Source organism: Calonectris borealis, chromosome 1 (assembly GCF_964195595.1).
Source record: "Calonectris borealis chromosome 1, bCalBor7.hap1.2, whole genome shotgun sequence".
Taxonomy (NCBI): Eukaryota; Metazoa; Chordata; class Aves; order Procellariiformes; family Procellariidae; genus Calonectris; species Calonectris borealis.
Genome location: NC_134312.1, coordinates 78,959,278 through 78,985,119, shown reverse-complemented (window position 1 = coordinate 78,985,119; position 25,842 = coordinate 78,959,278). Strand labels below are relative to the sequence as shown.

The 25,842-nt window shown below is 38.7% G+C and overlaps 2 protein-coding genes across 2 annotated transcripts in view; one reads left to right on the top strand and one right to left on the bottom strand.

Moving 5' to 3' along the window:
* Window positions 1–9,424, top strand: part of SMC1B (structural maintenance of chromosomes 1B) — a 39,485-nt gene extending 30,061 nt beyond the window's left edge. Inside the window, exons 19-25 of the mRNA XM_075162024.1 lie at window positions 292–390; window positions 1,286–1,442; window positions 2,199–2,353; window positions 4,918–5,069; window positions 5,317–5,394; window positions 8,922–9,024; window positions 9,299–9,424. Coding sequence (XP_075018125.1) covers window positions 292–390; window positions 1,286–1,442; window positions 2,199–2,353; window positions 4,918–5,069; window positions 5,317–5,394; window positions 8,922–9,024; window positions 9,299–9,409 — 855 coding nt within the window. The 3' untranslated portion in view covers window positions 9,410–9,424. The remainder of the gene's footprint in view (window positions 1–291; window positions 391–1,285; window positions 1,443–2,198; window positions 2,354–4,917; window positions 5,070–5,316; window positions 5,395–8,921; window positions 9,025–9,298) is intronic.
* A 2,760-nt stretch (window positions 9,425–12,184) lies between these two features.
* On the bottom strand, window positions 12,185–25,807 carry FAM118A (family with sequence similarity 118 member A). Its single transcript, XM_075162011.1, has 9 exons — window positions 25,709–25,807; window positions 23,178–23,233; window positions 21,708–21,960; window positions 20,230–20,451; window positions 19,479–19,607; window positions 18,456–18,741; window positions 15,004–15,036; window positions 13,479–13,562; window positions 12,185–12,457 (listed from the first exon to the last, which is right to left on the bottom strand). Exons 2-9 carry the CDS (start codon window positions 23,222–23,224, stop codon window positions 12,258–12,260), a joined length of 1,254 nt encoding a protein of 417 aa, XP_075018112.1. The 5' UTR covers window positions 23,225–23,233; window positions 25,709–25,807; the 3' UTR covers window positions 12,185–12,257.
* Between the last annotated feature and the right edge of the window lie 35 nt (window positions 25,808–25,842).

Genomic DNA, 25,842 nt, shown 5'->3' with positions numbered 1-25,842 from the left:
TGCGCATTGTTCTAAATATATTACCAATAAACTACTGTTGCTTTCATCTTAACTTCAAACTGAAATTAGCAGATGTTTTCATCTTCGTTTAAAAGGTGCGTTTTTTAATTAGACTCATAAGATCTTAACTAATTGTTAACTCCATTTTGGCTAGGGGAGGAGCTATGGAATAAGTTTGCCTCATACCGTGTTACCACTGGCTCCTCATTTTATATCCTTTTAATGTATTGTTTTAGCAGTTTAAAAGTTAACTGTCATATTTCTGAACTGGAATGTCCTTCATATTTATAGCTAGGAACTGAAACAGAAGGCACTCAGACTACATCAGGTATCTATGAAAGGGAGGAGGCAATTCAGATAGACTACAGCAGCCTAGCAGAAGACCTGAAGGTAATCTTTTTTGTTTGAAATTATTAGAGGTAGAGTTTTTTATTTTTACTTAAAATAATTTATTTGTTGAAATTATTTATTCTTCACCCTAGTCTTTAAATGAAACTTACTAAAAACACTGTTAAGCTTAAGTGTGTGTGGGGGGGTTTTGGTTTTGCAGTCATACATAGCACTAATATATGGGATTTCTGGATAGGTCAATTTCCCATATAAATAAATTTCATTTAAAGCTTACCTAAACCATAAAAATAGAATGGAGAAATAGTAAATATAACTCTGATTTTTCCTCCCTCCTTTACCTTCTGCCTTTAAATTCCAACACTACAGGTTATTACTCAAAAGAAAATGATTGGCTGCCAGGGGGCTTGTACCACCTTCCCTCTGTAGTATTTTCAGAGACTGAGTCTTGCCATTCTTCCCTCTGTAACAGTCCATTAGGTCATGTTTTCTCAGCAGTTTTTTGTAACTTTTTTTTTTCCTTTTTAATCATAAGGAAAATAATTAAATGTCAGAGGCTAGGTACAGAGCAAGGAATGAATCTGTCATCACTGGAACTTGTCTCGAAGAATTCATGAAGAACCTGTTTCAAAGGTTTTCTTTACAAATCAAGTAGTGAAGCCAGCTAATCCTCCTCCTGTGTTGTATCTTAACCCAGACTTCTAGGGAATTTGTTGTCTGTTTTTAAAGGTCTTGTGGAACAATGCTTGGGACCTAGTAAATTTATTCTGAGAACTAAGTCTCTGAGTGGAGTTTTTTGTTTTGTTGTGTTTCCAGTTAAAGCTATTCGATGAGTGGGGTACTTCTTCCAGAAACCATGAGTGCTTGCCGTATATGTTGAAATGCCTTGGCCTAAAAGCAAATTTTATTGCTCTAGTATTTTTATTTTTTTCTTTAGGACCTAGAGTCTCATAAAGATATAGAGGATCATCTGAACCAGATGCAGCAGGAAATAAAATCTAAAGAGAATACTTTAATGAAGACAGCTGCTCCAAACCTGAGAGCAGTAGAGAAATTACAGATAGCTCGGGACAAGTTCCAAGAATCAATAGATGGTAACACTGAGTCTTTCATACAAATCTTTTGTTACTGTGAGAGTTTTCACCCTAATTGAAATTTCCCTTTCTGGGGTTGGTCCTGCTGGCTTTGCTTCTTTCAGATATTAAGGAATTTTTTGTGCTTAAGTGTTTATCCTCATTTGTGTTTTTAATTATATGTAAACAATTTATTAACATATACCTTACTCTGCAGTAGTTTATTGAAATACAGTTTGAACGATTGGAAAGATACTTTGTTGGCCAAATGACATTGTAAAGTATTTTTACTTACTTTCTAAAAATTACTGACTTTAATCATAAGATTCTTTAAATTTTTCTTAAATAATTGAAGGAACATATATATATATACATATGTTGTCTAGAACTCAGACATGGAGTGTTACTCCAAAATTATTGGTATCCTCAAAGAGCATTGATACTAAGAAAACCAAGGAGTTTTGAAGCTGTAACAGGTAAAGGCTGGTACTGCTTAAGGCTACCCAGCTTACAGAAGGAATTAGGAGAATTTTATCCATTGCTCCAGACGAATGTGGCATAGAGCAGGTTGAATACAGCCCAACTTTTCAGTTTTTGGGCCTCCATTTGAAATGTGGAAGGAAACTCATAATATTGGTGTGCTCCTTGTATGTGCACTAGAACCTTTTTGTGCAATAAATATTTTCCTTGATGCTTGTTATGGTACACAATATATATTTGTTCTGTGTATTTGCTTAGAGGCTTCTTATGGAGTAATTTCAGTAATTTTTTCCATAGCTTTTGAGATCAGCAGAAAGGAGGCCAGAACATGCAAGCAAGAATTTGAACAGGTGAAAAAAAGGAGATACGAGCTTTTTAGTCGGTGCTTTGAGCATGCCTCGGTAGCTATTGATCAGATCTACAAGAAACTTTGCAGAAACAGTAGCGCTCAGGTGTGTCACGTTCCTAGGTGCTTGGCTTAAAAGGCCTACTTGATGCGTTGTTACCTAGAATAAGAGAACTTAGTAACACTTTTAGTTTCCAAAGGCAGTTTCAGTCCTGAAGAAGAAAATGACACAAATAATAAAGACTTCAGAATTTTAGGGTCAGAGGAGGAATAGGTAATATGCCAAAGCATGCTTGACATTAGACAGAGAAATGTGATCTAAAGTGTTAACAAAATAGGGAACTACTCAGTTTGGGTTAGTTTTACTCTTTGTATTTAGCAGACTTGTAAATTATCATGACACAAATGTGAAATATATTCGAGTACTTCATTTGAAAATAACATTGGTTTACAGATCTAGTGATACCGATAATAAGTAATTGCAAACACTTAATCATTGGTATAGATTAAAAATCATAAATCACTATTGCAGTGCTAGTGTTTTGTGTGAGGTTTTGAAGCTCCTTATACCGCACTTAAATAAATATTTTAAAAAGATAGACTTGGTATGTTCGCAATGTTTGAGAAACCTGTAGAAAAACTGTGTCACAATTGTATTAATCTTTGCTAGTGTTCCAATATTAATGCCGAAAGTAAAGAGGAAACTCCCAAATGCTTTGTTTACATCAAATTCTGTAGATGGCTGGATGTTTAAAGGGCTCAGGCTTGAACTCCTGTCTGTCTTAAACTTCAGATTTTGTGTTTTCCCTCAGAGTCAGATGTTCAGTGAACACCTTAAATATCTTTAAATATATCCTTTCTGCTTCTAGGCTGGACAGGACAATAAAGTATTTATTTCTTCATGATTACTGGGCACATACCTTCTCCCCTAGACTAAACATCAGGCGGGTCTTGACTTTGCATCGTTCTGAAAAAACCTGGTATTTTCCAGATGCATTGCCAAAAATAATTAGTTGGGTGCTTTCTTTCTGAGGTCTGCGATGCTGTGCCTTGTTTTGAGCCATAGTGGTAACTTGGTCAAGAGATTATCCTGTGATTAGCTGGGAAGCTAAAACTGCCTACTAGATACTAACATAGCAGCTGAAGGAAGCTGGTCTAATTGCATTGGAAGAGAAATGATTGCTCTGTGTGTGGTGATTACTCTGGTTAGCTAAGGAAAGTTAGCTCCAAGTTCTGCCATCAGAGGAGGTGGCCTATGTTGCAGCTTGAACAGATGCTTTTTAAGCAACCTTAGCAATTTTTAACATGAAAATTTCTTAAAATTATGTTTCTTAGTATTATTCTATTAATAACATTCATTAATAATGCTTTACTATCCAGTCCAAAAAAGAGAAGCTTTGATAGATTGAGTTAGTTAAACTTCCAGAGATTCTGGACTCAGAACATTTGTGCACTGTGTATTGCTCAGTAAAATTTATTTCATCAGCACGTTGTGTGTTAGAAGTACTTTAAAAGAAACTACTGCCTAAGAAATTGTACATACGCACATTCACTGCTGGGTTCGCCACCAGTTCTCCTCCATTCCTATTCTGTGGAGAGAGAAATGTCGTTCCTTTCAAATCTTGATGAGCAAGGAATTTATGTGCCCTAGTAAGCTACAAGATGACTTTTGTTAACAGTGTCCATACACGTGAAAACTTCCTCTTGCATAGATACATGCAATGGCATAGAACTGGGAGTTGCATTGCAAGATATTTGACATGTTTACAGCCTGAAGAACACTGTAATAACAATGTCAGGCATTCTCTCAGCAGAGAAAAAGAGGAAAATATGCATACCTCCAACAAGGCAAAGATACTGCAAGCACTATATCTTACTTTCAGGACTATTTACCACAGAAATTATTTTAAATAGAAGTACATGTAGTGTTTTGTTTGTTTTTATTCCACTGTCTCTAAGATCCGAGAGGAGCCATTTGAAATGAGTGTCAACTATGGAAATTTTTCTTTTTATCTGTATCCGCTTGGGCAGAGGCGAAGAGACTGTATTATTTTATTGTCTCTTCTATTTAATGGGAAAAATAAACCATGTAGCAAATAGCTTGTCCATCGTACTTTTTAATGGTTTGGTAAAATGGCCATTCCTTTAAAATAATACGTTTAAGTTTTGGACCTGGGAACCAGGATACAAAGTATAGAGAAAGCCTATGTATCTTAAAATCTTTCTCCAGCTCAAAGCTAGATTTTGCAAAACCAACCTTTCACAAGGTACAAATTACACTCAGGTAATTTTGGAAGTATTTACTTGCAAACAAAAAAGAAAACGGCTTTTGAAGTCTAAAATTTTAATAATTAAAAGAAAATTAAAGCAATTACATAAAATCAAGTTTATTTAGTAGTTGAAAGTTTTTGTAAATAACAAATATGTGGAGCCATTTCCAAAATGGTTTAGTTAATTAATTAGCCTCCTAGCTCATGGTTTGTTAATAAAGGCATATTCACTGGGAAATTTTATAGTGCTGCTCTTCAGTATACATGAACAGGTGTTTCCTACAAATGAAGCTAACTTACCAGTTTCAACACTAGCTCAGTCAGTATGTAAACTTAAAAAATATCCATCTTAATAATTTTATAAATGTCATTATTAATAATGAAATGTATGCATTTCCAGGCATTCCTTAGTCCTGAAAATCCTGAGGAGCCTTATCTGGAAGGCATTGGCTTTAACTGCGTGGCTCCGGGAAAACGCTTTATGCCAATGGACAGTTTGTCAGGAGGTGAAAAATCTGTGGCAGCTCTGGCTCTTGTGTTTGCCATACACAGGTAAAAGAAATACAGTATTATCCAAGTATGTGGCTGAGTAAGTGGCAGGAAGATAGACAGTGTTACACTTACAAACATGTTAAAAAAATCTGCTAATGGAGTATTCAAACGTTGCTAAAGTCCTTATTCTTTACCTGTCATTACGTCTCATCAAAATTTTATGATAGAGTAAATGAATTCTAAAGTAATTAGAACGTTTATTAACGTTTTTGTATCTAAATGCAACATACTGTCTTGTCCTCTACAGTTTTCGGCCAGCACCTTTTTTTATTTTGGATGAGATAGATGCTGCCTTGGATAACACAAACATTGATAAAGTAAGTTGGTCCCTTTCACCTTATCCTTTCATCGACAATACAACGATATCTTTTGTAGCAGGATGGCTACTTTTCATTACAGGTTGTTGGGATAGAGAGATTGATTACACTGCCTTAACCTGTTTTAAAATATATTGGGTTTAGGACTGTAATAATGGTTGTATGAGATCTTAGACTAGAGCTAGGTTTAAATTCATAAATCTAAGTGTGTTTTAATCAGTCCCCAAACTGTGAAGTTGAGAAAAATAGGTCAGGAGCGTGGAAGTATGCCGCATGACCACATGTGGCACAATCTGACAGGAAGGTCACTTGTGAATTGCTGGTTGGGTTGGTTTGGTTGGAATTTTTACGGCCTTTTAAGGCCCTTACACTCCTTTCTGCTTCTTGGAGGTATCTGCATGTTGAAAATCAAGTCATTCTGTCACGGGAGTATTTATTTTATATAATTGGCCTACTAAATATTTTTACATTAACACCAATTAAGGGCTATCACTCCCATTGTTTTAGTCACATGAATTCTTCCTTGATTAGAATAGCTTTCTGTCCTCCTCTCCATTTCTCTTTCCCTTTTTGCTAATAACTATTCACTGTAACAAAAACTTACGATAGAATACAAACAGTAAAGATTGCCAACTGTAGATGTCAGCCTCTGGTAGGAGGAGACGTAATACAAGGAGATTGTATGTAGGAGAGGAATCAAAAAGATCTCCGCATGTGCCTGGATTTTCTTCTATGGAAACATTCCTTTCCACATAAAGTAAGATCAAGCTATATTTCTACTTGTATTAATAGTGATGTCAGTCTTGGTAGAGCCTAACAAACAAAAGCAGTTTTATAAACACCAAACTTTTTCTTTCTTTTTCTTTTTTTTTTTTCCTTCCTAATGGAGTTAACTGTGATGTGCCAAGTACACCAGTGTTTGCTTGGAGGGTACCTCTATAGTAGACAGCTGGGGAAGCTCCACTAGATTAGACATATTGGGACTGTAATGAAAATAACAAAGCAAGCTTTAGGGCTTGGCTCTCAGTGACATGATTAGAAAGAAGATTACACATCAAGTGATCACAAAACATCTCTGTGATCTAAGCTTTTTAACAGGATACTTTCCTAGTTACTAGTCTTTCACTCAGGACCACTATGAGTTGACATAACAGTTGAAGATCATGTATTCTGGTTAAATACCAGTATTGTGTTTCCTGGATGTTATTTTTAATTCTGGAGTCAAAGGTATCACGGCTGATGACTTAGAGTTACGCAGGCTGCCTCCAAGTTTTGCTTTACTATCTTTCTTGTCTGCTATTACATTATTTGATGCTAAACTTCACGTTTTTGCCTTTCAAAGCTGCAGTGTATTAGGTGATTAGCACTTCCTATCTCTGCAGACTTCTGAGGTGGTCTTTTGGATATGAATGTAAAATTCTCCATGGTTCTGTCTGGAGCTGGGCGGGGGTCTCAGATCATGCCTAACAAAATTGCGGGTCATTACCTGGATGACTTCAGTTTATCCACATAAGTTCCTGTTGCAGTTATAGATGCAGCAGTTGCCAATTATGTACACATTCCATGAAGCTCATGATTTCTAGTATGCTATCAACTTTCCATAGAGACTACAAATGATGCATTAACATAGTTGATGAGGCACTTCGCAGTTTGCCTTCCTGAGTAGGCTCATTCTGACACATCTGGCAGAAGAGATGTCCAGTTTATATCTAAGAATATGCTAAGCACCATTCTTCTTCAGAACACTGGTTTTCTCAATTCAAACATATTTCAAATCTGGTTTACTTTTCTTCAGATAAAAATCACATTCGTAGCCCACAAAAGACTGTCATATTAACAGTTGTTAGCCAAATGGTTCCTAGGCTTATAACCTTCAGTTGGTAGTATTTTTACAGTTTGAAAGTACCGTATTTCATTTGATGCATCAGCAGCAATAATGTATGTTTTTAAGATGTATATTCAAGAAAATGAAGACCATTAATGCAGAAAGTTTAAGTATTGTAAGTTCTGGTCTAATGTACGTTTGTAAAAATAGCATCCATAAATACCACTTTATGGCCCAAGAGCTATTAAACCTGGATTATATTAGGGTTAACCCTGAAATTGCCTTAGGAGTCTACATTAAGCCTTTAGTTGAGTCCTTGGGGCCCATCTATTCTGTCTGGGAAGTTATGCTGAGCTTCCTGCTTTGAAGTTGAAGTGGGCTTCTGCCCTTCTTGTAACCTTCATGGCTAGAGATGCCTGTCTCCCGTAAGGCCGGGGCATACCGGCTGCATAGCCCCTGTCCAGAACGTCCCGTTGGGCTTACTGCCCTTCCGCAGTCCTTTTCCTGCCTGCTGCTCCCGTAACGAGATGCAGCGTGGAGGGGTTGGGGCAGGATTACTAAAAGGGCTGCTCTTTTCACATAGGCAACGTGAAGCAGGCAACTTGTGATACAGGCTGTGATGTACAATATCCTTGGAGAGCAGCTGCCCACGTAATGCAGAAAGAGGGTGACAAAATAGTGGTTTCCTAGAAAATTCCTTTAATTGGCTTCAACATCTATCTAGGTATTGTTATAAGGAGAGTTAGATTATTCTTTAAGCATGTGTCATAAATTGCAGAATAAGCAAAAGCAAAATTGCAGTGATCTGCAAGTATAATTCACTTAATGTTTCCCTGCTCCCAGGGTCTTTCATATCTCTTTCCTTATCTGTAAGATGCACTTGTTACTGGAAAGCACCAAAACCTTCAGACAGAGGAATTAACTACTGCAAGTGAGCAAAAATTGTATGTGGAAAATTATATGTTGCTAATACTCATTGGTATCCAGGTTTTATGCTTAGAACTAAGTCTTTTTCTTTCCATTCTTTCAGTTTAAGGATTTACTAAAGCTGATCTCCAGTAATTTACTTGTAATTATACTGTAAAATGAATGTGAAATATGTAACTCACTAAAGGCAGTTCTTCCATTAAAAAAATTACTTCAATTATCACGTAGATACAACTGTGCAGACAAAAGTCTAATTAAAATGTACTGGTTTTCCTTTATTCAGCATTTAATTTAATTGTGGGATACTGCCTTATTGAGTCACCAATTTGTAACTTAATATTTGTACCTTTATTTTGCAGATTATTGAAAAAATGTTGCTGTCTGCAGCAAACTAATACATATTTAAGATCTTAGTATACAGCCAGTAACAACGTTTTCAACACTTTTTTTCCTTATTCAGGAATTTCCACCTTCCTTTGTAGTTATATTAAGTAAAATATTTTTTATTGGCACTGGCCTTTTTCTATAACTTTATTCATTGGAGTGAATTTTCTTAGGTTTTCAAAAAGCAGCAAACCTGAGGGGTTGTCTTAAGAACGTGCAAGGTATCTGTCTTAAGACTGTTTTATTTCTCATTTTGTCTTGCTCATTTCATAACTGAATTACTGAATGCTGCAGCTAACACCGTTCAGTTCTTTCCTCATCATTCCCTAATTATAGCATGGTTTAAGTCTGCCAGAACTAACTTACTGAAATATTTGGCTTCTTTCCAAAGGTATCAAGTTTCATTAGAGAGCAGGCACATGAACAGTTTCAAATGATAGTTATTTCTCTAAAGGAAGAGTTTTATTCCAAAGCAGACGCATTGATTGGAGTGTGTCCAGAGGTAACAATTAATTATTACCAAATTTTGTTAAATAACGCATGCTGTTTTTTCTTGAAGTACCGATTTACACCGTAAGGGTTGCTACAGTGAATGATGTACATAACTGTGTTGCTGGGTTTGAACTACTTTGTGTTCAGAAGTAAGTGCAGGTACTGGCTCCATGAAGAGATCATTTTGGTAACTCAAGCTCATTATTGTATCTCATAGTCATTTATGAAGTGCTTATTTCAAATAACAGAAATGTTTTAAATTGTATGATCCTCCCTCTTCTCAGCATGATGACTTTATGTTCAGTCGAGTACTGACTTTGGATCTTACCGAGTATCCAGATGGTGATGACCAGGAAAGAACGGAGAAGTACAAACGCAGTTCTATGTCAGAATGAAGCACGGACGACTTCAGGGCCAGCCGACAACAGCAAGAGCTGTGTTTACAGCTGGCTGTTACAAATCTGAGTTTGAGTGTGGCTGTTAGAGGTTCATACAGAAATGTTTACCTTTCAAACAAAGCAGTTTGCTAAAATATTGAAGTAACTGTTACTCATTGATACAGTTTTGTTAACAAGTACGAGATAGCAAGAGGTTGTTACTGAAGTGCATACATTCTGGTATGCAAAGCTTGCTCTTCAAATGTTTTGGTTATTTTTTTTCCTTGAGATGAAGGATTACAGGTTCACATAAGCATACTATTACAAAGAGTAAGCCTCTTGCTTTTCTTATGAAAAGTAATGATGTGTTTAGCCATATCTCCAGTGCAGTGTTTAGATGCATGCTGCCATGGTTAAGACCTTTACAATCTCTCTCGCTTGTGTTGTAGCTGCATCTGTTTGCCTTCAGATAGGATTATTTCCTGCTTTTTAAAACAAGATGATACTGGAATCTGTCCATTATCTTGTGACTTTTGTGATGCCCAGTTAAGACTTCAATCTTCCACTGCAACCTTATGAAAATATTAGTTAACTTTACAAAAGCTCATGATATATCTCTATAGGTGTGATGTAACCTGGAAAAATTTCACCTTTGAGGTATTCTAACCTACACAAAAGTGGAAAGAATAAACCAGGTGTGAGTCAGATATCATACAGGTAGCAGCCTTAGAAAAAAGTATATTGGTTTGCAGTTGAGATTACTGGGACTGCTACATAATAACAAAGTCAAGTTTATTTTGATGGCCGTGCTTCATCTAAGAAGGAAAGTTAATGAAGTTAGTTACAGAACAGCTTGAGAGAGCTTGAATTGCTTCATCCGGCTTATGTTTCACCTTGGTGTATGCTGAAGAGCTTTATCTGGTTTGTGGTTGTTCATAATAATTATATCTTCTTATGTTCCTATACTAGCTTCCTTTTGTCCACCATGCTGCTTATACACATCTACCTTGTAATGTGTGGCTAATACCGTGCTTGTTGCACACAACTGATGATGTCTGGACATGCGGGGTTACTGCGTAAGGAAGGAATGACGTGAGCAGTAGATAATACATAATAACATAAATGTGTCCACTTATACTGTAGACAGATGTTTATCAAATACTTATGTTGCTGCCACACTTTCATAAATAAAATTATTTACTCTGAGTGTAAGTCATGAGTTAGTATCAGTCCCTTAATTCAGAATCCATTTACAGATGTGGAAATACTTACAGTAGTGTGAAGGATGAATAGAAGAGCAGCCTCTACTGATTTTCAAAGATCTTTGACCCACATCAGTTTTGTTCTGTGTTTGTTTAACCATTAGCTAGGAACAGTTGGTTGAAATAGAAAAATACAGTAAAGAATTGAACAGTCTGAAGAATGGTGAAAGCTACACATTTTAGGTACTGTACAAGAATGGTCTATTTGGCTTTTAAATATTTTATTAAAAGAGTGTATGCAGTTATTGGAGATGTCCTATCATCTTCATTACACAGCTTGAGCAAAACAGGATAATAAATGGTCAAGAAGTTTGTTTTCAGTAAGTATCTTACTCCCATTTAAAAAAAAAAAAATTAAGTAGAAAAAGACATCTACAGTAGAATCGGAAAATACCATTTAACATGCCAATTTGTATGGTTAGTTCTTTCACGGTACTTGGGTAATAATTTGAACAGGGCCTTAAACAAGTTACTTTTTCACTTAACAGATAAATGGAACAGACAAGTTTTCAGGTTCTGTCCCTTTTGACTGCATTGTAAACCCTGAGGTAGCTGCAAGGCAATCCCAGCCCTAAGATGACTAAAGTATATTCTGGGAACAAAACCAAAGCTAGGCATTTCTACTGTCTTATTGTGTATGTTAGGAATGAAAATAACCCTGTACTGACTCATCTGCTTTTCAGGATACAAATAAATGGCACTCGAGTCAGGGGAGGCTGCTGTACAAGTTGCAGTTCAGCAGTGTCTACAGAATGGAAGAATCTCTCCAATGCTACGTGTAAGCTGATCCTTACCAATGGGAGAGGATGTGATTTCCTAATGTGGATCTGACTTCAGGCACAAAATAAGGAGTTACATGACTTTAGGATTGGACTTAAATAATTGCAGTAATCAAGGTCATAAATAGCTCAGCTCATCTGATTAATTTTGCTGCAGCTAGAAGCAACAATTTAAGTGTTCCAGGCTGATATAGCAGCATCCAAAATAGCATGACTGATCACTTTTCAAAACAGCCAATTCATGCTGACTAGAGAAGCAAATTTGAGAGGTTACTGTCTTACAGATAGATAATGCTACATACAATGCTAAAAAACTTAGTTTTTCAAGAGTGATGTATGCATAAATACAATCTCTCAAAGGGAGAAGTTGAGTATGGTCCATATTCAGGCTGGTTTTGCTTTTGCTTTTTCCCTTTTAAAAAACACAGCTGAAACCTTGAGAACTGATACTTGAGGTCCTTACCAATTATATCGCATGCTAAAACCCAAGTATTGTTTCCAGACTGTCAATCATGAAAGACGACTGGGTGTTCTCTTCTGGGGTAGAAGAGACAAGAGTCAGTGTGCGTGTATTGTTTAAGATTGCTTTTCTAGACAAAATGTCTTCAGACCTTTACCTACTTCAGAACAGGGACAAAGACTTCCACACCACAAAAACTCCACCCATCTCAGTAGTTACTCATCTAGAAAGAAGCATGCACCTCACTTTTAAGCTTCTCATTTTGCACACATACATACTAGAGAACAAGCAGAAATTGTTTTTGTGATGTGGGAGTAAAGAGCTGACATGCCACAATTCAGACAGAAATTCATCTGACAGACCTATCACTTCCACTCCCTGTAAAACCTCATTATAGTGTGATGCGATCTCAGAAGGCGTAACAGATCAAATCCACAGGGAACATAAGCAGAGAAACCTGACTGAAGCAACCCTCCAGGACTGCCAGATACGAACGTGCTGGTATCAGAACGAAGAATGGTCCTGAATGTGCTCTCCTTCAGACACTGAGGTGAGAGGCAGCTGACTAGAAGATTTCAGACGATTCCCAGTGTTAGCAACTGGACCGGTAATTATGTCAGTTTAGTGCTGAGACAATTCAGTGGTAGGTGAAGTAACAGCACCTCAGAAAAAAACCAGTTAATGCAGTGCCTAACCTTAATCATTTGAGTAGTTCAACTGAAGTCAAACATACACTAGAAAGTGTCTACAGATACATAATTAGATACTAACTGGTTTTAATTCTGCTGCATTAAGACTATCCATTATCTGCTTTCTGAGATAACTGGCAGCATACTCTATGATTTAAACAACAATATTTAAAATATTTCCACAGAAATACACTGTAAATAGGTCAGTAAGCACACATGTACATATGGTGTGTCCTTGCTGATACATTACTGTTACATCCTTTTTGCCACATGTGGTCTCGTGCCTTAACAGCCTGACAAACGAAAACAAATACTCATGCTAAAAGTGTAAAATAGGCAGGTTATCATGATGCAGGTTCTATAAACATGAAACAACAATTCCTGTTCCTAACAGCTTAGGGATCTGAATCTCAAGCTTGCAAGCAGCCTTGTGCGGACAGACCTCCAGCAGCCTAATTGCAGTTCAGCTCATGAGAAAATAATAGAAAACGCTTCATTTTAAAAGCAACTAACCGATAGTCGCAGGTATGCCACAAGTCATTTTTGACAGATTCAAACATTACCTCTGTTGTGGTTTCACCTTGGTAAGAGCTTGGTCCAGCTGGCTTAAAGCACAGGCAGAGAAAACTTGCACCTGCTTCTAAATGACCCTGCAGATACACTTTTAGTAGTATGGAAGTGCTTGGAGAGTGACTAGTATGGCTCTCTAGCTTTACATACATTACACACTTACAGCTCTAGAAAAGAAGAGGCTAAGATGCACCATTTTTATTGCACTTAAAACCATGGAAATACTCAGCTCAAGACTTTCTGTGCAGCAGATGTAAAGCACCTGCTGTTAAAAAGCTTCCTGGGTTGGGTTTTGGTTTTTTTTTCTTCATGAATTAGTGGGTATACCATTATCTGACTGCTTGATTCTCTTAGGGGAGTCAGTGCCATTTTCTCCTAACTTCCTTTTAGCACAGTCCACACATGAAGTTCCTGGGGGGAGGAGGGGGCCGGGAAAAAAAAAAAAGAAATATTTTAATGTTGCTACATGTGTGCTTTGTATACTTTTTATTACAAGCACCAAATACTAAAACAAACACAATGCTGGTCCACTGAGGTTCTTGTATTTGGATTCGGAATATAACACTAACCCTACTGAAAGTCTGCACCAGTTCAGCGATCTCGAGCTTTTCCCCAACACTGAGCTCTGGTACCAATATATAAAACAGGAAGTAGCTAATTATACAGTTGCTTTTTGAAGAAGATAATTCTTGATTTTGTGTGATAATGCCTGTGGAGTTCACAGGAGAGAAGCTTCTTTAAAAAGTTTGCATCCCTTATTCAGAGGAAAAAAATTTTTGGTGTGAGCTACTGTTGAAAGTATAAACAGCATCGCTAGAGAGTAAAAATGAATGGAAGGGAAATTACTTCAAAATCAGGACATCCATCACTTAAAACTCTAGATATATTTTTTTGCAGGGTATTATACAAATCTGTATTAAGGAATAATTATCTTTTTTTTACTTGCTATGTATTCCAAAATACAAGTAAATGGGTGCCAAAATTACTTGTAAGGAGGGTGCTAGTAAGTTAGCAAAGGAGCTTTATGTTAAGTGGAACTGGAATAACTTGTGCTCAAGTTTTTGGTTTCTTCTCCACTGAAGCCCAATTGTACTTTACTGAAAAAGGGATTTATGAACTCATCTGAAAGACAGATAAGCTTAAAATCTAGTTGAAATTACAAAAGTAATCTCTGACTTTACACGGGCCCTCGAGTTTCTTGGACCTTGTGTACTTTTTGACTGTGAAAAAGAGAGGGTTTTTAATCTCTTGTAATGCCAAACACCCTTATATGCAATAATGAAATTACACTTTTATACAATTTTGATATTATTTGCAGCAGCAGCACAAATATCTTAGAAGTGTAATATTTTTAAGTCGAAGTGTTGTTTCAAAGGGAAGTTTTGCTATTTTATACCATAAATTGGAATGTATTATTGCTCCACTTATTCACAGAAATACCACAAAGATACCTGAACAATGCTTAGCCAGAAATTCACCTTCAGTACTACACGTTTCAGCTTGAGATTCACTCTTCTAAACCTTCTTAAGGAAGGCATTCAAAATAGCCAAACCTCCTGGATGTCAGTATTATCTTAGAATATTCTGATCAGCATTAACTATTTTTTATATCCATTTTCTGGAGCTTTTCCATTCTATCATTTGTCATTTTATTGACAGCTGAAAGCCAGCAGTTATCTGCTAATAGGTCGACAGAAAATAAGAGGGTAAAACGAGAATCTGTTAAGCAGATTTTCAGAGCTAAATCAGAGAGCTGCACAACAATTATTTAACTACTTTGTAAATAAAGAGACTTATTTTTATCTCTCTGATAGATTATGGAACTTTCTGTGAAAATAAGAACATTACTTACCCAACAGTGTTGTGCTGTCCACTCGATCAGCATCTAGAGAAGAGTAAGAGACAGCAACAGCAAAAGTTAGCATCCAAAACGTTTTTACACTTTTACGCAACATCCCAAAATGGCAAGGTTGTATTTAGAATCATAGAATGGTTTGGGTCGGAAGGGATTATCTGGTCCAACCCCGCTGCCATGGGCAGGGACACCTTCCACTAGACCAGGTTGCTCAAAGCCCCACCCAGCCTGGCCTTGAACACTTCCAGGGGTAGGGTATCCACAACTTCTCTGGGCAACATGTGCCAGTGCCTCACCATCTTCACAGTAAAGAATTTCTTCCCAATGTCTAATCTAAATCTACCCTCTTTCAGTTTAAAGCCATTACCCCTCCTCCTATCACTACACTCCCTGATAAAGAGTCCCTCCCCATCTTTCCTGTAGTACTGGAATGCCACTATAAGGTCTCCCCAGAGCCTTCTCCAGGCCGAACAACCCCAACTCTCAGCCTTTCCTCATAGGAGAGGTGTTGCATCCTTCTGATCATTTTTGTGGCCCTCCTCTGGACCCGCTCGAGCAGGTCCACATCTTTCCTGTATTGCAGACGGCAGAGCTCGACACAGTATTCCAGGTGGGGTCCCACCAGAGCGGAATAGAGGGACAGAATCACCTCCCTCAACCTGCTGGCCACGCTTCTTTTGATGCGGCCCCGGATACGGTTGGCCTTCTGGGCTGTGAGCGCACATTGCCCGGTCATGTCCAGCTTTTCATCTACCAACACCCCCAAGTCCATCTTGGCAGGGCTGCTCTCAATCCACTCATCGCCCAGCCTGTATCCACATTTGGGATTGCCCCACCCAGGTGCAGGACCTTGCACTTGACCTTGTTAAACTTCATGAGGTTCACACAGGCCCAGTTCTCTAGTCTGTCAAGGTCCCTCTGGATGGCATCCCTTCCCTCTAGATTATCAACACCACCACTCAGCTTGGTGTCATCTGCAAACTTGCTGAAGGTGCACTCGAGCCCACTGTCCATGTCCCCATCAAAGACATTAAATAATACTGGTCCCAATACAAACCCATGAGGGACACCGCTTGTCACTGGTCTCCACCCAGACATCGAGCCATTGACCGCAACTCTTTGAATGCGACCATCCAGCCAATTCCTTATCCCCTGAGTGGTCTATCTGTCAAATCCATGTCTCTCCATTTTAGAGACAAGGGTGTTGCGCGGGACAGTATCAAATGCTTTGCACATAGATGACATCAGTGACTCTTCCCTTATTCACCAATGCTGTAACCCCGTCCTAGAAGGCCACCAAATTTGTCAAGCACGATTTGCCTTTCATGAAGCCATGCTGGCTGTCACCAATCACCTCTCTGTTTTCCATGTGCCTCAGCACAGTTTCCAGGAGGATCTGCTCCATGATCTTGCTGGGCACAGAGGTGAGACTGACTGGCCTGTAGTTCCCAGTGTCTTCCTTTTTTCTTTTTTAAAAATGGGGGTTATGTTTCCCCGTTTCCAGTCACTGGGAACTTCCCCAGTCTGCCACGACTTTTCAAATGTGATGGATAGTGGCTTAGCAACTTCATCTGCTTCATTTGTAGATTGAGAATTCTACCAGGGCATGACTGCTGCAGCCCAGGCTACCTCCAATCTTGACCTCTTCGGTAGTGAGCAACAGGTCCAGCAGTGCCTCTCCGCTGGTCAGGCTCTCCATCACCTGTACTAGGAAGTTGTCCTCAACATGCTCCAGTAGTGTCCTGGACTGCTTGCAGTTTGCTGTGCTGCTTTTCCGGCAGATGTCTGGGTGGCTGAAGTCCCCTATGAGGAGCAGGGCCTGCATTTCTCATTTCTTTCATACAACCCTTTTAACAAACTCCTTCTGCTATTTTTTAAAAGAGAGGTTGTAAATAAGCATGAAAAAAATGAAACCTGACAGTTTGGTAATGTAAACAGCAGTTACGCACACTTGAAAACAGTTTTGTTTGGGATCTTGACTTGTAAATGATATCAACAAGATTTTGAAGTCAGAGTAAGGTCCCTCTTCTTGCAAGTATTACACCAGTCAGTAATTCCACTGAACAACAAGGGGAGCATTATAGTCTGATTTTGTAGTCATCTCCGTTTAGAGCTTACGTAAATGTATCTCCCACCCTGTTTTGATATCAATGGCTGCTTCGCAATAAATTGGACACTCCAGACTCAACAGGCTCTAGAACTGCTCAGACTCTGAAATGCATGTCCGTCACACCCATCAACAGCAGTATGTCAAAGAACACACTAGCAGGCTGAGGCTAGTTCAGTGTCTGAAATTGCACTCCAACTTACTTTTAGGTGTCTACACTGCAGATAAACTTCCTGAAACCTAGATGCTGTGCTAAATATTTTTTCTAGCCTTCATGGAAAGAAAAATCTAATCCAGTCTATATGTAACATTCATGCAGTTACAAAAACCTTACATAATTTGGGCATACACCTGCAATTTTCTTTTAGGGAGGGCAAGGGATTTCCCGCTATGCACCTCTTGGGAATAATTTTAGACAAAACAGTTTCACTGACATGATAAATAAAAGAGCTGTGAAACAGTATTCTTCCCAAGGTCGTTTACTCTAGTTATTTTCTTCAATTCTCTGGATAAGCCATAGTAGAACTGTCCCTGTTTGGAAAACATTAAAGAAATCTCTTTCCTTCAACATACAGTTGTTGTTTTTCCTGGGTTTCGTATTAAAGGCTCTTCATTGTTAACAGCTAAGGAATTTTATGAAGAGAGACAAGAGGATGGAAGGGAGCAGGGCAGGGAAGTAGGCAAATGGACCTAGTTAGTAAAATTTAGTTCCCTGTCGATGCAGGACTGTTACCCTCAGCAAAGTGTTGAGTTATGTCCCATTTTAGCATTAAACGCCCTCTACAGAATGCCATTCACTGTCACAAATGGACTATTATTCCACAGCCTCTTCTATTTTATTGTCACAAAACGTTATCCTCACGCTCAGTTTTTCTCCCCATTAGCCCTACCTGCGTTAAGCCAAACACTATTGGGTGTACCGATTTCATTTCCCATTCTATGCTTAATCAGATATTGTGGCTCAACCAACTTATCCCACCAGTTTATTCCTTCAATTCTTTTAATCTCTTTTACTGACATGTCATACTTCACATAATGTAATAATATACTGGAGTAGTTCATGCCATAAAAACACACAAAGTAAACTTCTTAACCAAATGCTAACAAAAAGACAAATTCAGAATTAAAGATTAAATTTGCAAGAATCCACAGACCCTACAGAAAGAAATTTGGTTACAATTTTGTCACGTGTTCTAACTCCGTATGCCATTCATAAGCAAAGATGCTGCACAGGCCTACCGCTACGCACGAGGTCAACACCTCAGACCAACTGCTGATTGTTCAGACACGGCATCCTGCTAGGTACCTACTCAAAATTTCCTTATTGAAGAGGATACATTACCTGGACTTCTCTGCTTGCAGATTTGAGCAGTCAGGTCTTGTACGTACTCTGGGAATTGTTTAAAGCAGGCCCCGTAGGACACTACTTTTATTCCATGCAGCAGCATATCTGCCTGAAGCTTAAAAAAATGGTCTTCATTTTCTTTAAGCACCAACATATAATGTTCTAAATCCACTTTATTCTTTACAGTATAAAGAAAAAGAGCTTGGAATATCTGATCACGCAGAGTCTCTCCGCAGCCCAAAAACAAAAAAGACTTGGTTCGATACAAATTTTGAAGAACTTCCTGTTAAGAAATATAAACACACAAGAGCGACATTCACTTCAGTAGTCAAAAGGCCATTAAAATACATCAGACTTAAAAGGAGAAGCAAAGCAGACATCACTATTGAACTGAATTAAGCATATGTTTTAAGATCAGGGCAAACTGATATTTCATAAGCACTGTTTCTACAAAAAAAATTTATATTCAAAATCAAAATTACCATACAAAATTAAGAACACATGTAAATATTTCCAGTAAGGGAATTTTAAATTGAAAGAATTATGATGACAAAATATTAGGCTCTCATTAGGTCAATCTGTAAATACGGAAAATTAATATTCTTGACCAAATGTTTCCCTTCTTAAAATACTGAAGATATGACACTAAGTCCAGGATGGTAATAGCTGGTAACAGCTTAAGCCCCTAAAAATCGAATCCAAGCAATCAGATGGCGATGAATCCTTGTTCTGGTGTCTGGTATTTTGGGGCTAATGTTCTTTCATGAGATAAATACAAAGAACTCTAAAACTATGACATACAGCTGAGGGTTTTGGTTGTGATTTACAAATAAGCAGTATACAAGAATGTACACTGCCCTAGCAACATAGCTGGCTTTCTGAATAATACTGACATTTTTCTGGGCCCCAATTATTTAATCTATATGATCTGACAAAACCCTACCTTAGGTAATGTGCATGCAGTGATTACAATAAAATAGTTTGGCAAAACATAGTAAAAATTGTAAAGATCACACGAACCATGACTTCAGGATCTTGAGTAACATCTTTATATCCCGAGGGATCTAGCACCATTCCACAGGGATCTGTATATAAGCCGTGAATATGAAGAACTCCGTATTTTATATGACCTCTTGCCCACTGAAGAACCTAAAGCAAATCATGCAAGTTACGTTCTTTTGTTATACTATAATATACTACAATAACTGAGATTCTGCAAAAAATATACAGTTGTCCTAACTTACAAAACCACTCAAAGCAGAAGTAACTTCTTTTGCACTCTTCTGCAGCAAAAGATTTTAATTACTAATTACACAGCTTACTTTAAATTATAATAAAGAGGTGATTGCTGATACTGAAGAGATCTCTGGCTTTTTGGTCTAAACAAGGATTCAACCAAAAAGCAAGTTCCAGCGACGCTGACAGCAAAGTTACAAACAGCAAATCATCTACTAGCTAGGTGAAATCATGTTTGTGATTGTAACAATTACTTCACACAAGGTAAATAAGTTTGTGGGTTTTTTCCAGGGAGTGGAGGGGAACTGGTTAATAAGCGTGTCACTGAAATTCTCCTTGGTAACTGTTACCAAATTATTCAGAACAAAAAGACACGTAAAATAAATGTCTGTGCATCTGCTGTTAGCTTTTAGACATGCTTTACCAATTAAGAAGTTTTAGCCTTGACACTCTTTAAACAGGAAAATATATTTCAATGAAGCTTATGAGCTGCCTTCTCTTATAATGTCTAAAAATTTTACTGCTCTCATCATACCTTATCCTTATCTTTCAAGTCTAAAGATTCCATAGGTTTACCCTGTTGCTGACCAAATATTTCAAGTAAATTATCATAGTTTGTAGTCAGAACCATTGTGCCTCTCTCCATGAGTCTCAGGATTGATTGCAGAACAACAGGATTCTGAATGTGTTGTTCTAAATTATCAAACACCTCCATTAAGCAATCCTGGAAGAAGTTGGGCTTCGTATCCCCAGTACGCTGAAGAAAGAAAAAGATGAACACTTCATAAGGACCACGTGCACCGTTATAATTGCCTCCAACAGAAAACTCACATCATTTCTCCACTTAATGCCAAAGTATTCCTTTAAAAGAGGGCTTACATAGTATACAAAGCATAAAGGGTCTGAATGTACACAACCATCAAAACCAATCTCAAATTATTCAGGTGCTCTTGCCTCCCCTTAATGTAGCTCAAAATATTAGTCTGGTTTTCTCAAGGAAGCTTGTAATACAGGTACAGTAATCCAAAACTATTTTGCTACAGTTAAATCCTCACTTGTCACTGCTAAACAAACACGAAGGTATGCTTTCTTAAAAGCGTAGGCTGCATTTGCCCAGAGTATCTGCTGAGACTGACAGGAACATGTAACAATTCTATAAAATATACAGGCTTCCTATGCAATAAATTGTATGACACACAGAACAAATGTTTGTTCATAAGCCCGATAATAGTTACTGGCCTAACTACATGGAACTACTGCTCACCTTTCTCAGTATGCTTTTACTGCTTTGAAAATCAGTTAATTACTAAAATTATCATTCCCTGGATTCATATATACTATTATATTAAAGAGTTTTGTTTGTTTGTTTTTCTTCCTGGTTGAGAAAAATGTAGTAATCATTAAATCTGCTCAAAGCCTACCCATACATGCAGACCCCTCCCGAAAGAGAGAGATTATGATGACACTTTGCCTGTAGAGAAGCTCACCATGTGTTGCAAAATGCTCAACACATCCTACAACTTCGCAGTATGCATGTCACCCTAATTATTTCAACTGGAAGACTCGGCAAACCTATTAACACGACCTGAAAATCTCTGGAACCCAAGATGAACGGCTGAGAAACGGGGCATTTATGGACTGTCTTCAGTGAAGCGTGAGCTGCAGCGGTGATTAAGTCCGTGTGATCTAAGGCTATCAGTAGGGTCAAGGTCCACCTGTAGTTTAGCCAGCAGAGCTATAAATTCCTCTTTCAGTTCCAAGAACCATTATGGTGAATATTTAATAGTCAGGACTCTTGCTTGCATTAATTATGACGAAAGCTTACTTACTCTAAAAACCAAGGATTTTTAGCCTCTCCAAAACGTACAGTGTACTACTGTATGATTACCATCAAAATTTCAATTTTTACCAGAAAAAATTCAAGTTTTAGAAAGCTGAAGAGAATTTTTGTTGATAACAAAATAAAAGTATATAATAATTTTAGAAATCAATATAAGTTATAAACATACTCACTGGTGACATTTTCCTGATGAGATCATGTGCAACCACAAGCAGGTCTCTATCCTTGATTACTTTTTTACGAAATTCAGCAACATCTCCCGGATGAAGCACCTCCAGCTGTTCAGCCGCTTCAATTACAGCCTCAATGCAGCTTCTCCAGGAGCACAGCGCTGGGATTCCTGGTGCGACTGCAGCACTTACCCCAGTTCCAATTACAAGAAGAAGGTCCCGAGGCTGCTTTCTTATTAGACTTTTTAAGAATTTTCTTTAAAACAGAAAAAAAAAATTCTTCATTTTTTACAGTGCATTTTCTAACTTGTCCAAAAATCTCATGACTGACTCAAGAAATCCATATGAGCTATTAACGCTTGTCCAAAATACTAACCAACCAAAAGGAACCGAGTTCTCCATTTCTATGCAGAAGAGTGGTATTGGCAGCAATTCACAGCCTTCCCCAAACTGACAATGTACTTTAAGTCTTTTTGTCATTTTAGACAAGTAAGCGTGCATAATTAATTTAAGACCAAAAAAGGCAACAACTCCAAATCACTAATGTCTTTGAGATCCAAATTGACAATTACCAATTTTCAGTCCACTGGGCCAGCCAAACACCATTTGAAATGAATTTTTGAAAAAAGTAGTCAAAGGACTGTCCAATGATTTACTTAATACATGTCTGATAGAAAGTAAGTAGAACTATTTCAAAGGGACAAGTCACAATATTTCAAAGAAAGATATTTTTGTTTTTCTGGGAAAAAGCAGCATCTTTTATTCTCATTCACTCTCGCTTTAGGAGACATGAAGAACAGTCATGCTTGTTCAGATCAAGGGTTCATCTAGCCCACTATTCAGATGTTACTAACAACAGATTACTCTCAAAGGCATATTTGATTCTACTGCGCAAGCCAGCACAAGAAACTGTCGAGAAAGTCTGGCTTTCATGATTACTTTGCAAAGAAGTGAAAATGCATCTAAACCATACAGTGAAATCACTGTATACAAACAAGGATTTCATTAATACAGAACCTTAGAATTTCCTTGCCTTTCAAAACTACCTTTACAGATTTTTAATTCCTGTTAATCTGGTAATATAGGTGTTTAACACCTCTTATTTCATAATCATCTGAAACTATCTAGCTAAAACTATAATGTTTAACTTGAAATAGCCTCAGGCAAAGCAATTAATAAACATGTAGATAAGGTTGCTAGCTAATGCCTACAAAGAATATGTTGCTGATAATCCCCATGCCTTGCTGCTACATTCAGCACAAATTGTTTCCTCTCGGCAAGTGTATTATTTATTCCTCACAAACAGCTTAACTGAGTATGAAGCACTCGGTCAGGGGAGAAACTAGTTTCTGGGATCATTTCAAGTTTTCAAGCATGATGTTGTTCTTGTATCCAATTTTCAGCAATGTATTTCCACTGTGTTTTCAGATTTTCATTACGAGACAGTTTTGCCACCTTTGCCACACAAATTACCTGGATTTCTGCTCACTTCTAACTGTTGATCGTTCTGATGAATCCATCTCTGAGCCCTAAATAAAACAAAAAGTAAAATTATTCTTAATGTTTCGACCTTAAAAACGGCCAAAATTAAAACCAGATGTATTACCATTAGCATTTTCTATTTATTCTTATCAAGTATTTTAAAATCAAGACTCTGTATGTCACATCCCAGTTAAGCAACGCACCGATAGAAACAAAGCTGAAGAAGTATGAGTGTGTAAACCACAGCTCCATTTAAGCTCAGTCGATTGACATTTTGAAGCTAATGGAGATATGGCCATTCATGCAGCTGAAAAATAATTGTGTCTAAATTCAAGATAAAATTTATCATACCCACTAAAATGTTAATTAATTTCAAGTAAATGAATGCATTTCTTGAATTTATTTTTTTCACAACAATCAGTTGATTCAACCAAGTTTGTGGAAACCGCAACACATAGTGATCATGAGAGGCCCTCTGCTAGCCACCTGGCTACTCTGCCAGACCATGTAACATGAAAGATTTTTTTCTCAGCAAGTATTTTAAATAAAACTTATTTGTGTATCATCTATATTGTCTTACGTCTAAAGCATAAGGAGGACTGCATCTTGGCAAGAGAATTTGGCTACAATATCGTCACTTAGAAATCCCCAAGTTTCATTACTTAAATTCTCGGTTTTGTTTTTATACGGATGTATTTTTTGTTTGGCTTTGAAACACATCTTAGTTTGTGGTTGTGGAGATTGCAGACTGCAGACCTTAATCCCTCAAATAAGCATTCTGCCAGATCCTATGGCTCATAAGGCTACTTGCCAGCTCTGAGGTTCACATGCTGGAAGCTAATTTGGAAGCAAGAGGCCTAAGTTTGGAGATCATCTGACTGAAAAAAAAGACCAAAGGAAAGAACAAAACCAAAAACCCCCACCCTATAATAGAGGGACATCAGCATTTCTGAGGAAAACACACAGATCTCTTCTGCAAATGCACCAAGGATGTCTTTTCAAGTGGAAAAATCTTTTCTTGTTGTAATATTTATTTTCTCCATGCTCCCTTCCTTCAGTATCCTACAAAGATGCTACGCTATCATCTGAAGAACGTTAGCACATCCAAAATTCAGAACAATTACCTATCGAGAGCAAAACACTTCAAAATCTAGAGAACAAGATTCCTTCATATATGGAAAAGTTATGAGTTCACAATACAAATACAACACATGAAGGAAGTGCAACTTATTTATTCTGAGAAAGATTGTATTATTTTATAACCCCATCCAGTGAATTATTTGGGAAAGAATCCCCAAGAAAGCTTTAATAATTACATTAGTAACTTACCCAAATTAATAAAATAAGCATCTCACTACAGGATGCTGTCAGTATCAACATTTTAGACGTCATTATTTCCTTTTATCCCTTAAAGTTGCTTCCTGGAAGCAAAAGCTGTGCAAATAAGTGGCAGCAATTGTCACCAACCCGTAATAGCTAAATGGCTGCAAATGATAAAGCTCAAATTTCACCATGCCTTTGAGTACTGAGTAATTGTGACTAGTCTTATTAGATGTAATAAACACTTCTCCAATGAGCATACCTAGAAAAACAGAGGACCTGGGCATCAGCACTCAACACTGGTTTACTTTTAGAAAAACACATTGGACTAAACAAAGGCGTGCACAGTTGCTTTTCAACAACCTTTCCTCATGGCAGCCTAGAAATCGGACCCCACTATAATCCAGATATGCCTGAAAGCGCTGAACAGGAGCTGGGTCTTTACTCCAAGCACAAGGAGGGTTCATCAGAACAAACTCTAATTTCATATTTTCTTCCTGTTCAAGAAAGTTTTATTTAAGGACCTGTCCATGAAATAAGAGCTCTACTCACTGACTGAAACTTCAAGTCAAGGGTTTGATTGACCCAAACGATTTTTCCAGGCAATTTAGTGTATGAAAACAGCCTAAAATGTTGAACGCAAAGGAAGCACCGGGCAAAGGAAAGCCTCCTTCCCCCACCCGCCCCGCGTGCCCGCTGGTTCTCCCTAGAAAAAACCCAGGAGCATCAGGCTGGGCAGGACAGCAGCTTCCCCCGAGTTAGATTCCGTCTCCCTCCGGTCACTGAACCGGCCTCGCTCGGCGCAGCGAGCGGGCGCGGCGAGAGCCTCCGGCACTCCTCCTCCCTCACCTGCCCGTGAAGAGGAGCCACTCCCCCGGCAACGCTGCCAGCGCCGGCCTCCCCCGGCCCGGCCCTCGCCGGAGGCCCTGCTGCCGCCTGGCCTTCCCGGGAGCCGCAGCCCGCCGCGGCAGCCCGGACGGCGGCGCCTCACGGCAGCCGGAGCGGCGGTTCAGCGCAGCAGCACGCGCCCTCCCGGCCACCTGCCGCGGCCGCCATCCCCCCTCGCCCCGCCGGGCCGGGCCCGGCCTTGTCGCCCCGGGGGAGATGGCTCTGGAGGCGGCGGCGACGCCAGACGCGGACCCGAGCGGTGACACCGGTCCCCCCCGCCCCGCCGGCACAGGGCCGGGCTCCGGCGCCGTTACCTCATGGGAGCGGCCTCGTTCTGCCCCGCCCCCGCCGCGCTCCGCCAGGGCGGGGACAGCGGCACGAGGCTCCCCCCGCGGCGACGGCCGCCCTCGCCGGCGGGGTCGTCCCCTCCCCAAAGCCTTCCCCGCCG

What these genes read in the sequence shown, in the direction of transcription:
- FAM118A (XM_075162011.1), bottom strand. Translation starts at nt 23,224, where the DNA reads ATGGATTCATCAGAACGATCAACAGTTAGAAGTGAGCAGAAATCCAG. An exon ending in CTGCAAGCAGAGAAGTCCAG is followed by an intron (nt 15,037 to 18,455) that starts GTAATGTATCCT and finishes ACTCTTCTCTAG; the next exon opens with ATGCTGATCGAGTGGACAGC. An exon ending in AATCAAGCAGTCAGATAATG is followed by an intron (nt 12,458 to 13,478) that starts GTATACCCACTA and finishes GAAATCTTCTAG; the next exon opens with TCAGCTGCCTCTCACCTCAG.